Source organism: Benincasa hispida, chromosome 10, assembly GCF_027475165.1.
Source record: "Benincasa hispida cultivar pf3 chromosome 10, pf3_genome.v1.1, whole genome shotgun sequence".
Taxonomy (NCBI): Eukaryota; Viridiplantae; Streptophyta; class Magnoliopsida; order Cucurbitales; family Cucurbitaceae; genus Benincasa; species Benincasa hispida.
Genome location: NC_143487.1, coordinates 2,160,744 through 2,174,162, shown reverse-complemented (window position 1 = coordinate 2,174,162; position 13,419 = coordinate 2,160,744). Strand labels below are relative to the sequence as shown.

At 36.1% G+C, this 13,419-nt stretch overlaps 1 protein-coding gene across 3 annotated transcripts in view; it reads right to left on the bottom strand.

Annotated features, from left to right (window-relative positions):
* LOC120088115 (DNA polymerase epsilon catalytic subunit A-like) overlaps window positions 1-13,419 on the bottom strand; it is a 49,458-nt gene that overhangs the window by 15,340 nt on the left and 20,699 nt on the right. For all 3 annotated transcript variants that reach the window (XR_016524053.1, XM_039045186.2, XM_039045188.2), the window contains 9 exons: window positions 12,874-13,074; window positions 12,622-12,676; window positions 12,397-12,539; window positions 11,872-12,323; window positions 10,690-10,834; window positions 10,409-10,606; window positions 10,231-10,305; window positions 8,076-8,266; window positions 7,169-7,352 (listed from right to left, as the gene is read on the bottom strand). Coding sequence is in view for 2 of the 3 variants with exons in the window: in XM_039045186.2 (XP_038901114.2) it covers window positions 7,169-7,352; window positions 8,076-8,266; window positions 10,231-10,305; window positions 10,409-10,606; window positions 10,690-10,834; window positions 11,872-12,323; window positions 12,397-12,539; window positions 12,622-12,676; window positions 12,874-13,074 (1,644 nt within the window). In the remaining variant the exon portion in view is untranslated. The remainder of the gene's footprint in view (window positions 1-7,168; window positions 7,353-8,075; window positions 8,267-10,230; window positions 10,306-10,408; window positions 10,607-10,689; window positions 10,835-11,871; window positions 12,324-12,396; window positions 12,540-12,621; window positions 12,677-12,873; window positions 13,075-13,419) is intronic.

Below are 13,419 nucleotides of genomic sequence, written 5' to 3'. Positions count from 1 at the left end.
ATTAGCAATAGTAACCTCAAGTGGTTGTACAAGACGAAAGAACCTAGGATAAGTATTGACAAGGGCACCACAACTAAGCCAAAAGTCAAACCAAAAAGACGTAGAAGAACCATCACCAATACGTCGACAAATCTGATTGGCAATCAGATCAGCAAAAGTACTAATGTACCGTCAAGGAGCTCTGGAAGAACCATCAGAAATAGGCAAGGGCCAAACACAATCAATAGAACAATATTTAGCAACAATGAGTTTCCTCCATAAAGCATCACGCTCAGAAAGAAATCTTCATGTCCATTTTGCAAGAAATGAGAGTTTCGACATTTAAAATTACCAATGCCAAGACCACCCAATAATCGAGGACGCTGAGAAATCTCCTAATTCACATTATGAAGGCCTCCTTCACCTCGATAACCCTCCCAAAAAAAATCTCTAATCAATTTATCGAGGCGACCAATAACAAAAGAGGGAGCTTGAAACAAAGACAAGTAATATGTTGGAAGGCTAGATAGAGTGGCTTGAAAGAGAGTATGACAACCCCCTTTTGATATATAAGCATACTTCCAATTATGGAACATGTGTTGTATTCTCTCAACCACGGGCTGCCAGAATGAAACGGTCTTAGAATTACCCCCCAAAGAAAGTCCCAGATAAGAAGCAGGCCAAGAGCCTTTTTTGCAACCAAAGGAACACAACAACCAATCAAAATCAGAATCTAAAATATGAATCCCAAGGAGCTCACTCTTAGCAAGGTTGATTTTAAGCCCTAAAGCACATTTAAAAATGTGGACAATATCAAACAAGTTCTTTAAAGCAGATCTGTTAGCAGTAGAAAATAGCAAAGTGTCTTCAACGAACTGTAAATGGGTCAAAGAGAAAGCCGAGTGGCCAATAGAATGAGTAACAATAAGACCCAACGCGGAGCTATGGTCAAGAAGACGACTCAAACAATCAGCAACAAGAATAAATAAGATGAGAAAGAGGGTCCCCCTGTCTAATTCCACATGTGGGTATGATCTTACCATGAGGGTGACCGTTAACCATGATGGAATAATTCCACTAGTTATGCCACGCCAACAACTATCAAACCCTTTGATTTGAAGGATAGAATCAAGAAAATCTCAATCAACCGTATCAAAGACTTTCTCAAGGTCCAGTTTTAAGACAACCCCTGGTTTATTTCTCTTATTCCAATCATCAATTAGCTCATTAGCCATCAAAGAAGCATCAAGAATCTGTCTGTTCTCCACAAAAACAAGTTGATTGGCAGCAATGGATAAGGGAAGAACCTTCTTCAGACGATTGGATAAAACACGAGCAATAATTTTGTAGGCACATGGGATAAGGCTTACAGGTCTATAGTCAGTAATTGATCTTGAGTCAACTTTATTAAGGATCAAACAGATATAAGTCTCATTGAGCTTCACATTAATAATCACCGATGTGTAAAAATCATTAATAACAAACATCATATCAGATTTAAGAGTAGTCCAAAAAAATTTGAAAAACTTAACTGTAAAACCATCGGGACCAGGGGATTGACACCAAGGCCAGAAACAGCAACAAATTCCTCATCTTCCGTAAAAGGACGCTTAAGGTCCATAGCTTGAGAGGCCGAAATAGGATTCCACTCAACATTAGTTGGAAGAAAGTGTTGATCCTTGTCTTTTGTGAATAAAGATGAGTAGAATGACAAAAATTCATTCTCAATATCATGTGCACTTAGAAGACTACAACCATCCTGGGACAGAATTTCTGTAATGGAAGACTTACAGCGGCAAGCAGTAGCAATTTTGGGGGAAAACTTAGTAATTTCATCACCTTTTTTGTTTCCAAATCAACACTTTTCTCATAATTTTTCTATGTTCCCCCAGATTCATCAAATCTAAAATTAATACAATCCAAACATAACAGACAATGACCATCTCTTGTAGACTTTGGGTGGAAAGTCCCAACGGATAGTTCTTTAACAACTCCAAGCAACACTCAATAGTATTTTCATCACCTTCAAGAAGCCATTTCATCTTACAGCATTGCTGCTAATGAATATGATCTTGGATGGTCAAATTTTCTATCTGTTCACGTAGAAGGCAACGTCGTGCCAATTGATCCTCATTAAAGGCAGTATTATCTTCCAGATTATCTAATTTGGCTAATTGCGAAACAAGAGAAGGAAGATTGTTAACTGCAATGCGACGGACATTATTCCAATCCCTAATAATTTTCTTCAGACACTGAAGCTTTGCCATAAAACCGTGGCCTTGATGGGAATTCCACCAATTCTCCACCAATGAGCAGAAAAAAGGCACCTGCAACCAAGAGTTCTCAAATCTAAAGGGACAAGGGACCCAATCGATATTTCCAGAAGATAAGACCAAAGGAAAATGGTCGAAGGTGATGTGGTCCAATCGTTTGAGAGTAACTGTTCCAAATTTACAAAGACAATTTTCAGTGAGCAAAAACCGATCAAGAAGAGATAAATACTGAATAGGACCTAAGCACGACCACATAAAGCACCCGTTTGATAACGGAATATCCCATAACTGATAGTTAGAAATCCATTGATTGAAGGCTCGCATATAGGAGGAAATTGTCCAGTCGTGAGACATTTCCCAAGACCATCTAGTGACATTGAAATCACCACCAATAATCCAATTGTCGCCACCCAAATCAGCTAGATCATCAAGTTCTTGCCAAAAATCAGCTTGAAAAACATTTCCAGATGGGCCATATATTGCCGAAAGCCAAAAAGAAAAAATCATCAGCCAGTAAAACATGAATTGAAACAAAAAAATGTCCCTGTATAACCTCTAGAATTGAGAAATCCGGCTCATTCCATAAGATAAGAATACCCTCAGATATATCAATAGCATCCAAAGCAGTCCAACCAATGAAAGAAGAACTCCAGATGGATTTAATTAATGTTGAATTAACAGATGACAGCTTTGTTTCTTGAAGGAGGACAAAACCAGGGTTGTGTTGCTGAATAAGCTTTTTAACCAAAGCACGCTTCCGCCAAGAATTGAGACCCCAGACATTCCAAGTGAGGAACTTCATGGATTCTCAAAAAGCCCCTCCCTAATCGCCAAGGTGGCAGATTTATCATAGTGGATGGATGAAAAAAGGCCTTGTAACTCCCTTTGAAGTTTGGGCTTTTTGCTAGTAGTATTGGTGATTTTTTTTGTTTTTGGGGTTGGGGGAGGTACCAAGGGTATGGCCATAATACATAGGCCACGTAGGGACAATATAGAAGCCAATTCGTGAAGATTAATGGGTAAGGAGGGGGAAGTAAGGGGCAGCTGTTGATTAATTGGATGGAGGACATTAATTGGGGAACCATGGTTGACCATAGGGGAAGCTATTGGATTTTGTTTTGGGTTCAAATCTGGTGGAAGAGGAGGGAGAGGGTAAATTGGTAAGTGATTTATAACTATATTTATTTTATATATATTAGAAAGGGCAGATGTATAGAACCTTTCAACGAGATAGTGCTTTTTCAACTCTCTCAAAATGGAATCTATTCCAAACATATATGCCATGGTTCCTTACTTCGACAAGGTACAAATATCTAAATTTTCTATTTACCGAAAATGGCCATATCAAGGGGCTGGACAATGAAATCGTCTTCCTTGGTGGGGCTGGAAAGATACCCCTCTGTATCAGTTTCAATAGAAGGAAGGTTTTGGTTGTTGATTAAGGTGGAGTGTGTAGGTCCAGCATGTAAATTTTTATGGCCCTCGTGGAATGTAACTGCTGAGAGAGAAGGTTGTGAGAAGGAGGGAGATGTTAAAGCAGATGGGCTAATATTCTGGTTTTGGAAGGTAAAGGATGAGGTGGACTTGGGAGAATTAGTGTGGCTTGGCTTCACGAATGAGGTGGACTTGGGAGAATTAATTTGGCTTGGCTGGGTAGCTGATGTGGGGGGGAGGAAAGGTTCCATTTGTGGGCTCACTAATCAGTCGGTTAAGGAAAGGGAGGGAGGAAGATTTGAATTCTCCATATTCTTAGGAGATTCGGGTAAAGAAGGGAGATTTATTTTTTCCTTATTTATAGAAGATGCAATTAAAAGACCGAGATATGGTAAGAGAGGGGGTGGGTGGCTGATTGGGTTCAAATACCATTGACTTACCTTTTTCGTTTAACCGATAAACAATGGAATCCACGTTTTCAGTAGCCTCCTTAATGTTGTTTCCTTGTGGAGAGAGAGATGAACGCTTCTACCCCTGTCTGGTGCCGGCCGGCCAAATTCTGACCAAAGTTTCATCGGCAGCCAACTCTTTTGGTAATCGAAATTCATGTGGAATGAAGCCACTCTTATTTTCCTTGATCTTCAGACGAGCAAAGGAGATAATCAAGCCTCGTTCAGTATGATTTGAAGGTTGAATGAATCTGCCACCCGTCTCCAATATACCGCAAAATATCTTCAGTCCAGTGAGTAATTGGTAAATTAAACACGTTGATCCAGCCTCCATAAGATGCAACCATTTATTGTTGGAAGGATGAAGGTAAAGATGATGAGAGAAACTTCAGTTTCAGAGGGCCAATGGAAGTCTAGTTCGAGTTGGCACATAGGTTTTGAGAAGTATCCGAGCTATAAACATGCAGCAAAGCTTTATCATCAAGGATCGGATTAATAGTGCAACGAGATGCCAGGTAGGATTGGAGAGAGTCTCAAATAACCAGCCAAGTATCGCTAAGAGCAGAACGCTGGACAACCACCATAGCCTGCCAATCAAATTGTGGAAGCAAAGGGGCAGAAGAGGGGTAAAGACCACCACAGCTTGATGGGGCAGGGGCAGGCTTGGTCTTGGAAGAAGGAAGGCTTTGTGTCTGAACAGCCGCTTTGTAGGATTGCTTGCTAATATTGGTTGGAGCTTTGTTCATTGTTTTAGGTTTCTCAGAATAATCTGAAACCAAAGAAAAGAAAGAGAACCATCCTCTTTTGTCTTCCATAGCAGGGATGAGGATTATTAAACGACAGTCAGACTGTTCTAAAAGGGTAAGCTCAACAAAAAAAACCATATTTGTTCCTGTGTTTTTCAAGCCAAAGAGTGTCACCATCATCAAACAATTTTCTAAAGTATTTGTGGTTGTAGGGCTCCTTGAAAAGAAGATGCCAACCAATCAAGCGTTTTCCATGAGACAAAGATAGAATGGATATTCTTTTGTCTTTGTTCTGAAAGTTTGAAGTGTTTCCCATTAGCCAGAGCTATCGATCTTAGGGAGAAAAGCTTCCGATCAATGTGAATCGACCGAGTAATGGAGGAGGAAAGGGTTAATGGTGAAGGTTGGGGCATTGGTAGTTTCCATCTAATGCCTAGAATATCACCGTAATTCTAATCAATTGGATAAAAGATTCTTTTTATAGGGGAGGCAAACCCATGTTGATTTTGTCGCTGCTTTATTTAACTAGCATTAATCATCAGTACCTAGGTTCATTACTTGTAGGATTGACAGATGGACTGGAAACTTTCTTTTGAAAATTATTGCATGCATTTTTTAGCATTATGAAGGCTGGTGACTGCTGGAATAGAGTTTCATTTACCATCTCTTGTAATGGCAAACGAGTTTATGAATATTTGTCACCTGTTTCTCTCATTGGAGAGGTGGTCTTCTCATTTGAGGCTTTCTTTTCTTGGTGATGCTTTGTTATAATAATTTTTGTAACAGATCCAACAAGTGGAAATCAATGAATATCAATTCAGGACGAAATAACATTATAGGGTTCAAACATAGGACCTCCTACTTTGATACCATATTAGATATCATGGAGTGTCATCTTAAAACCAATTGGCAATAAACAAGTAGCTCATTTATCTTATAGAGATTTTGAAGTCTCCTTTTTTCTTAAAGGGAAACAGGATATTTCATTGAATTAATGAAATGAGTCTAGTCCTCAAAATACAAGATAAAAAACATAACAAAAGAATAAACAAAATATGAAACTCCAATAACATAACAAAACTAAATTAAAACCTAACTTATAGAAGAAGAAGAAATAAATGCTTTCCAATTTAAACAAATGTCTTGAATAGAGTAGTCTTCCAAAAGTGTATAAATAAATGCTCTCCAGTCTCAACAAAGATTGTGAGGTCTCTTGATTTTTCCAATGTGGGATCCTCAATGTACTACCAAAAGATGGTGCCTTTTTGGATTCACCATTCTTGGATCGATCCCAATTTTTTTTAGACCGAATACCCATTTGGGCTTCTTAGACTCTGATACCATGTAAAATCACCAATGGATCCAAAATCTTAAGTTATTGGGCTATGGTAAATTTAATTATATCAACATTTTAACATTTTTTTATTCTAAAGGTACGAGTACTAATGCAACCTTTGAAAGTTTAGAGGTATCTTTGCAATGATGTGCTAACGAGATCTATTCATATATTAACAGTATGGATATTTTTCAATTTATTTATAAGTCTAATGGTAAAGGTAACTTTAACTCTTTTTTAAAGCTTAAGGGTATTTTTGAAAATTTTGACAGTTCAAAGGTATTTTTGATACAAAGTACAAAGTTAAATGACATTTTTTATAATTTAGCCAAATATCTATAAAATATTGTATGAAAATATAAAAAATATTACCCCCGCAACATTAATATGGTCTTTTGTAAACTTTTTAATTTTTAAAATTTTTTAGATATTGTTACACAAACACTCGGTGATCTATATTTTATATTTTCATAATTTTTTTAAAAAAGATTTTGCTAACCTTGACACCTCAATCGACATTTCATTAAACTATTATATATATATATATATATATATATATTTTAGACATGAGGGTAAAAAAGGATCAATTATAGTATGATTAAGCAAAATTAAAGTTTCATGAAATAATTAAAACTATTTTAATCATTTTTTTTTCCGAAATTCCTACTTGCATTGGCACTACATCTAAATATTGTCTTAATTTTCAAATGTGATGATTAAAAATGTCAATGATAGTCTAATTAAACCAAAATTAAAGTTTCACAGATTAATTTCAATAATTTCCATCAATTTCCACATTTCCTTAAAAATTTCCAAGGAAATTTCCATCAACGTTTCTATAAAATCTGGACCTCAACACTTCTATAGACTTCGATGTTTCATTCCTCCAAAATTTGGTTATATCAAATCAAATCAGATAGGATGTAAGTTTGGAAAGACTCGCAAGTTTACCTTATAAGTTACGCCACTCTTAGGAGGTTGTGATTCATCAGACAGCATTTGACAAGCATCACGAAATTGCTTTTCAAGAAAAGTTGATGACAGGTCTTTGTTTTGGTAAGGATTAACCACCACCACGAATATTGATCTTGTGGAGGGAAAAAAGGTAATGTAGATAGCTCTTCCTTCAGAAATGCTAAAAAGTAGAGGGAAAAGTGTTAGCAGTATTTTACATAGAAAAATAAATGTCAGTTTTAATATAGACAGGCAATGTTATTTCAGCATTTTCATTCATGTTTAGTTTACAGTGATCAATATTCATATCCAGAGAAAAAAAGTGGACCATGCCCAAGACATAACAAACATAACTTTTTATTTATTAAAAAAAAAAGGTTCAAACTGACTGCTTAAATTACAGTTGGGTTCTACTTTGAATTAGTCCTATAATTCCCAAATATTACTGTACGTAAAAATGTAAACTAGTTTTATAAATTATAAGCATTGGAATAAGGTGGATCGGGTAAGATTCTACGCAACCCTACTGGTGTGCACCCTTGAGTTCTTTTTCGTACTAAGTTCTGATCTAATGCATTAATTGGGGTGCTTTTTTGTAAGCATTATTTCTTTAAGTAAACTCTGGAACCAATTGGATCTCACATCCCTGAACATCGTAGAATCAAAGTTGAGAGGACCTAGTTCTTTTTAACTTCCATATTTACCATTTTGTCTGATGAAAAATGTGTTTCTTCAAGGAGAAAAAGGTTAATATGTTCGTGGAAATGCTAAAGCAAAAAGTCTTCTAGAAATATTAGCTGCTTAAAAATATTAAGCAGAAGATGCTTAATTAAAGATAATTTTCATCTAGACAGCTATAGATAATATAAACATTACATAGTGGCATAACAATTCAAAAAGTTACCTGTGATACACATAGAAGAAAGAGATTGACTTTTCCAGATAACTGCATTCTGTTGTAGTCTTCATTTGCAGTTCATCCAGACTCCATCCGTCTTGAATGTTTCGTTTTTTGGCAGTTTTATCAACTCTACAGACGCAGCCAATCTGAAAGATGGACTTGAACTTTAATGGTACCTTGCTTTCATAGATTCCCTGATCAATGAACAGCGTCAGAATCCGATTGAAGCTGAAAACAGCATTTTGCCAAAAAAGAAAACAGGGTTTGGATTTAACATCATACTGAAGCCACTTTTCTTTTTGCACAGAAAATCCACTCACTCAGCTAAAAAATTGACAGATACTAGAGTATTGATGATTAGTGAAAACCATATACTGCGGGCATTATAACTGATTGAACTTTTTCTTGTTTTAGGGAATATAAATCCAACATTCACACATTTAATAGTGTCCTAGTCTTCCTTCCACGTGAATGTCGTGATCTCATACAAACAGAAAATATGTTTTATAGACGATTTATACAAATCCAACTAGACTTTCACACATGAAAACCCGAGCTTCAAGAAATAGTAAATGGTCTTCTCAATACACAAATGTATAACTCCCCAGGAATTTCAATTGCGCTTATATTCATCACTGTAGGAATTGGGTTCAAGCTTTCCCCAGCCCCTTCTCATCAATGGACTCCTGACGTATACGAAGGAGTGCGGTTCGTTCGATAAAGATATTCAAACTAGAAACAAGATGAAAGGATGCTCAACTAGTCCTATAAGCTCTCAACTTTGTCAATAATTTGATTGGTTACTGCTTGACATAGAAGTATCTGCTTTAAAGAGTGAAAATACTTCATAACTCTAAAAGGCAAGTGTTAGGAACCAAGATAGCATGGGATACCTTTGTCCCACATTGGTTAGAATGGGATGACCAATGTGGTACTTAAGTGGCTTGGCCCTCCCACCCCAATAGCTAGCTTTTGGGGTGTGGTTCTCCAAGGTGCTTAAGTACCTAACAATGGTATCAGAGACGGTTGTCGACGTTCTGGAGTGGAACCGGCGGAGGGTTTTGACCGGGTGTGGCTGAGTGAAGTACCGCCGAGACGTCGGCTTTCTGGGGATGAGGTATTGTTAGGAACCAAGGTAGTATGGGATGCCTTTTGTCCCACATTGGTTAGAATGGGATAACCAATATGGTACTTAAGTGGCTTGGCTTTCCCATCCCAATAGCTAGCTTTTGGGGTGTGGTTCTCCAAGGTGCTTAAGTACCTAACAGTAAGAATGAAAATGTGTACACAACTGCACAATCTAGAAGACTACAACTATTCTTTCTTTTCCTGATTTTAGCCAGCTAGAAGCTATCTGCTTTAATCTGGCTATGGATGTCACCAAGTTTTGATACCTTTTTCCCTTTAACGAAAAGAACAACTATATATATATATATAAATAATAATAATAATAATTATAAAGAAAAAAAAATAAAACCCAATGGAGCCAAGAACTAAAGACCCAAAATGCATTTTCTTCATTAAGATACATGTTTCTATTAGTTGATAAAGAAGGAAAACCCTTAATTATTACTATTTTGTAAAAATAAAATAAAATAAAATAAAAAAAACCCAAAGGCTTTGAGCCTTGGGGCTTCACAAAAGGCGTGTGCCTGAGACACGCCCTATTTTGTAAACCACGCCTTTCTAAGGCGATGCGCTAGACCTACACCTTGGGTCTAGGCACGCGCCCAAGAGGGCTTTTTAAAATACTACAAGAGGATACTCAAGAACACTGAGATATAGAATTATATGGCAATATATTGACATGGTGCTATAATATCACAAGAACAAGTAACAAAATAACCCCTAGCCTTTCGAGAGGGCTTGTCTCTCCCAAATTTCCAAATTAGGAAATCACACAAAATTCTTCACACCTTTCTACCACTCTCACATTCTCACTCCTATTTATAACAATGTTCAGTAACTAACTTCCTCCCTAATTACCCTTATACCCCTTACTAATATCATACTAGTATTCTAGTAATACTCCTATTATTTCTATAACTAGGGGCCTTACAACATGCATCATAACATTACCATGTTCACCACAATGATTGATCCCCGTATCACAAGAGAATGAGACAGTAATAAAATAAACCAAACGAATGATATTAACCTCTACTTCTGGATCTGCAAGTAGGGCAGCAAGTTTATTCTTCTGTGTCCTATATTGACTCTCATCAGTCACAACCTGTAATTACAATTTTAAAAAATAAAATAAAAATAAAACGACTTCAAAACCAATAATTAATATAGAAACAATATACTGAATTTCAATAACAACCTTAAACTACCTCATACAGGTTATAACTGTGCCTTCCATGGGGAAGAATTTTATTAACACGCCTCCCCACAAATTCATCTGTAATAGGTACTTTAGAATTAAGGTAAAAAACTCTAGGAACATTAATAGGGATCTTTAGCATAACTCCTCCGACAACAGCCCAAGCAAAATATTGCCCACTCTGTGTACTATGAACAAGCTGTAAAATCTGAAAAAACGATACAGGGCCAAGTGAGTAAAACAAATTAAGATATTCAGATAAACACTAGAAACTAACCAAAATGACAATACCTGCCAATGGCAGCGTGTTACAGATCCTTCATGCCTCTTAAAATATGAACCAACACCTGTTCTAGAAGCCTCTTTATTATTCGTAGCATCGTTTAACTCCCGCATAACATTATTAGCAGCAAGTGGAGTCCTTAAACTTACCAACCTGCCAAAATAAATGATATCCTGCTTATAGCTTAAACATAAATTGTCAACATACAGCTAAGCCTAAAATACACTTAAACTTGCAGACCATATCTCACCAACAGGGAGCTGGGAGCTTTTATGTATTTATTTGTTTTTTCAAAAAAGAAAACCTGGTTTTTCCCCTTTTTCTTTCAATTTCATTGACGTATAAAATTATAGAAGAAGGGGGAAGAGAGATCCCTAATCCAAAGGAGTTACAATAAACAACACCAGTTTCACAAAAGAAAACCTGTTAAATTAAGAATGGAAGTACATGAGAATTGGTAGCCACATAAAGTAAAAAGGTTAAAAAATTAGCTGCCCTACAAAACCAAAAAGAAATTGATTTTACAAAAAGGAGCTCCAATTGTTAGTCATTGGAAAAATTCTCTAAACAATTTAGTCACAAAACCCAAATGAAAATCATTGAAATGCATCCACTCCAAGCCTCCACCACCTAGAGCCTAGACCTCTCCCACTTTCTTAAGTACTATATTGTTTCTTCTAAACCTATGTTCCATAAAATAGTAAAACAATCCATAATGACAAGGAACCCACAGGAAGCTATAAATACCCTATATTTTTCACATGCAAATGAAAGATAACTGATGCCTGAGTATTAACAATAGAACTTCCCAACAAAATACTGAAAACTAAAGCCACATTCACTTCCTATTTAATTGCATCCAACCTAAAATACTCGCTTTAGTAGAATCAACAAAGAGCCATGTGCTAAATGCATCACCTACCTCTTTGAATACAGAATATACTTTACAATTTTCACTGAGATATAAAATTCTCTCTCATTAATAACAACACATCAAAATAAAAGCTTACATCCACAATAGTATTTCCATAGCACATTACATAAATTTCCCCTTTTATATTTTATTTCAGGTTCTACACATTCTGGTATTCTTCATCATTCAGATACCATACAGTCATACACCAATTGCATGGAAGTTTTCAGCCACAAAAATCAATTTTTGTAATTTTATCTGACTGAAGACAGCATACCTTTGCTTTTTTCTCTTGTCCAAAGTATCCTTCCATTTTCGCTTCTTCATTTCAAGCCATCCACTGTAATCTACATTCTTGTCTATGTTTTCAACATGCAAGGGTGAAGAAGGCTCACATCCTCCATCATTAAAATTCTCCTGCATCTCGGAGTTTATTTCGCTATTGCTTGTAAGTGAATGTTTCATGCCTCTGACATCATAACATCGGACAACTGGTTTGGGGCCATTTCTAGGACTTGTTTTCTTTTGAAAATCTTCTAAATCTTCAGAATTATCTTCATTCATAGCATGTTTGCTGCAGCTAACATCACTATTCTTCTTAGAATATTTAACTCTGTTTGAGGATGCAAACATATCAGCTACTTTCTGTTGGCGAAATTTATCATCCTTCTCACGAACTTTCTTATGTAACCAATCAGGATGGACCACCCTAGGAACAGGATTTGCAACCTAAAAAATATTTTCCTTTTGGTAAGAAAACAAAATTGATTACTCAAATTCAAATAGATAGCAAGAAGAAAACCTTTTGCATGGCTGCTGGAATTGTTATAATTTTTTGAATGGCTGAGCTTAAGCGTTGCTTGTAGTAGGACCAGTCAATGATGGATCGGATGCCGACTTCAGATGAAATCTTGCACCATTTACGTACATAAAATTTCATTATCTCTGCAAGTTATACATAGTCAATTTTAAAATATATTTAAAAAAATATAATCTAGTAAAAAAGAAATCCACGCTGAATTTTTACCTGCATCAGTCTCAAAGATTGCAACTGGAACAGCACGCTCACTTACAGGAGTACCCTATCACATTATCAACAAAAGAATGAATCAAGAAATTGGTCTAGAAGCTAAACAAGTGGAAAATTTTTAACTTATCAAGAAGTGGAAGACAAACTTGATGTAGTTCAAACTCCAAAAGAAGTTTCTAATGAAACTACAGGAAAAATGTGAAACTTTTTCTGGAACAGAAATGAAGTAAGAAACCATACAACATATACCTTAGGTTCACATGCAACTATATATTGACAACGTAGGCCTTTATCCTTGACCATTGTATCACCAAGAAAATCTGCAAGACGTCTGGCAGTGGTAACAGCGCAAGACTTTTGCTCCCCATAGTCTACCAAAGACTTGCTCATGGTACTTGATTCAGATATATAATCAAGCAACTCGCTATCTGCAATATCTTTTCCTTGATTCTGAGGGGAAGAAGCATGAAAAAAAAACATAAATTTGAAGCAATTTACATATTGATATTTTATATTGACGACTGATATATGATCACATCCTAAACCATTATGGTTACAACTAAATTAAAAAGAGAAGATCCTCATTAACTTCAGATTTTTTTTTTTTAGAAAGGGAAACGGCCTTTATTATTCATTGAATCATTGAAAGAGAGTACAGGAGATGTGTACTTGAAAATAAAGGCAAAATACAAAATCAAAACCAAAATCAAAGGATCAGTAGACGCACCCAGGCATCTCAACTAGGTTGACACCCCCATAGCGTCTAGAATACAATATTTTAATATTGAATATAGA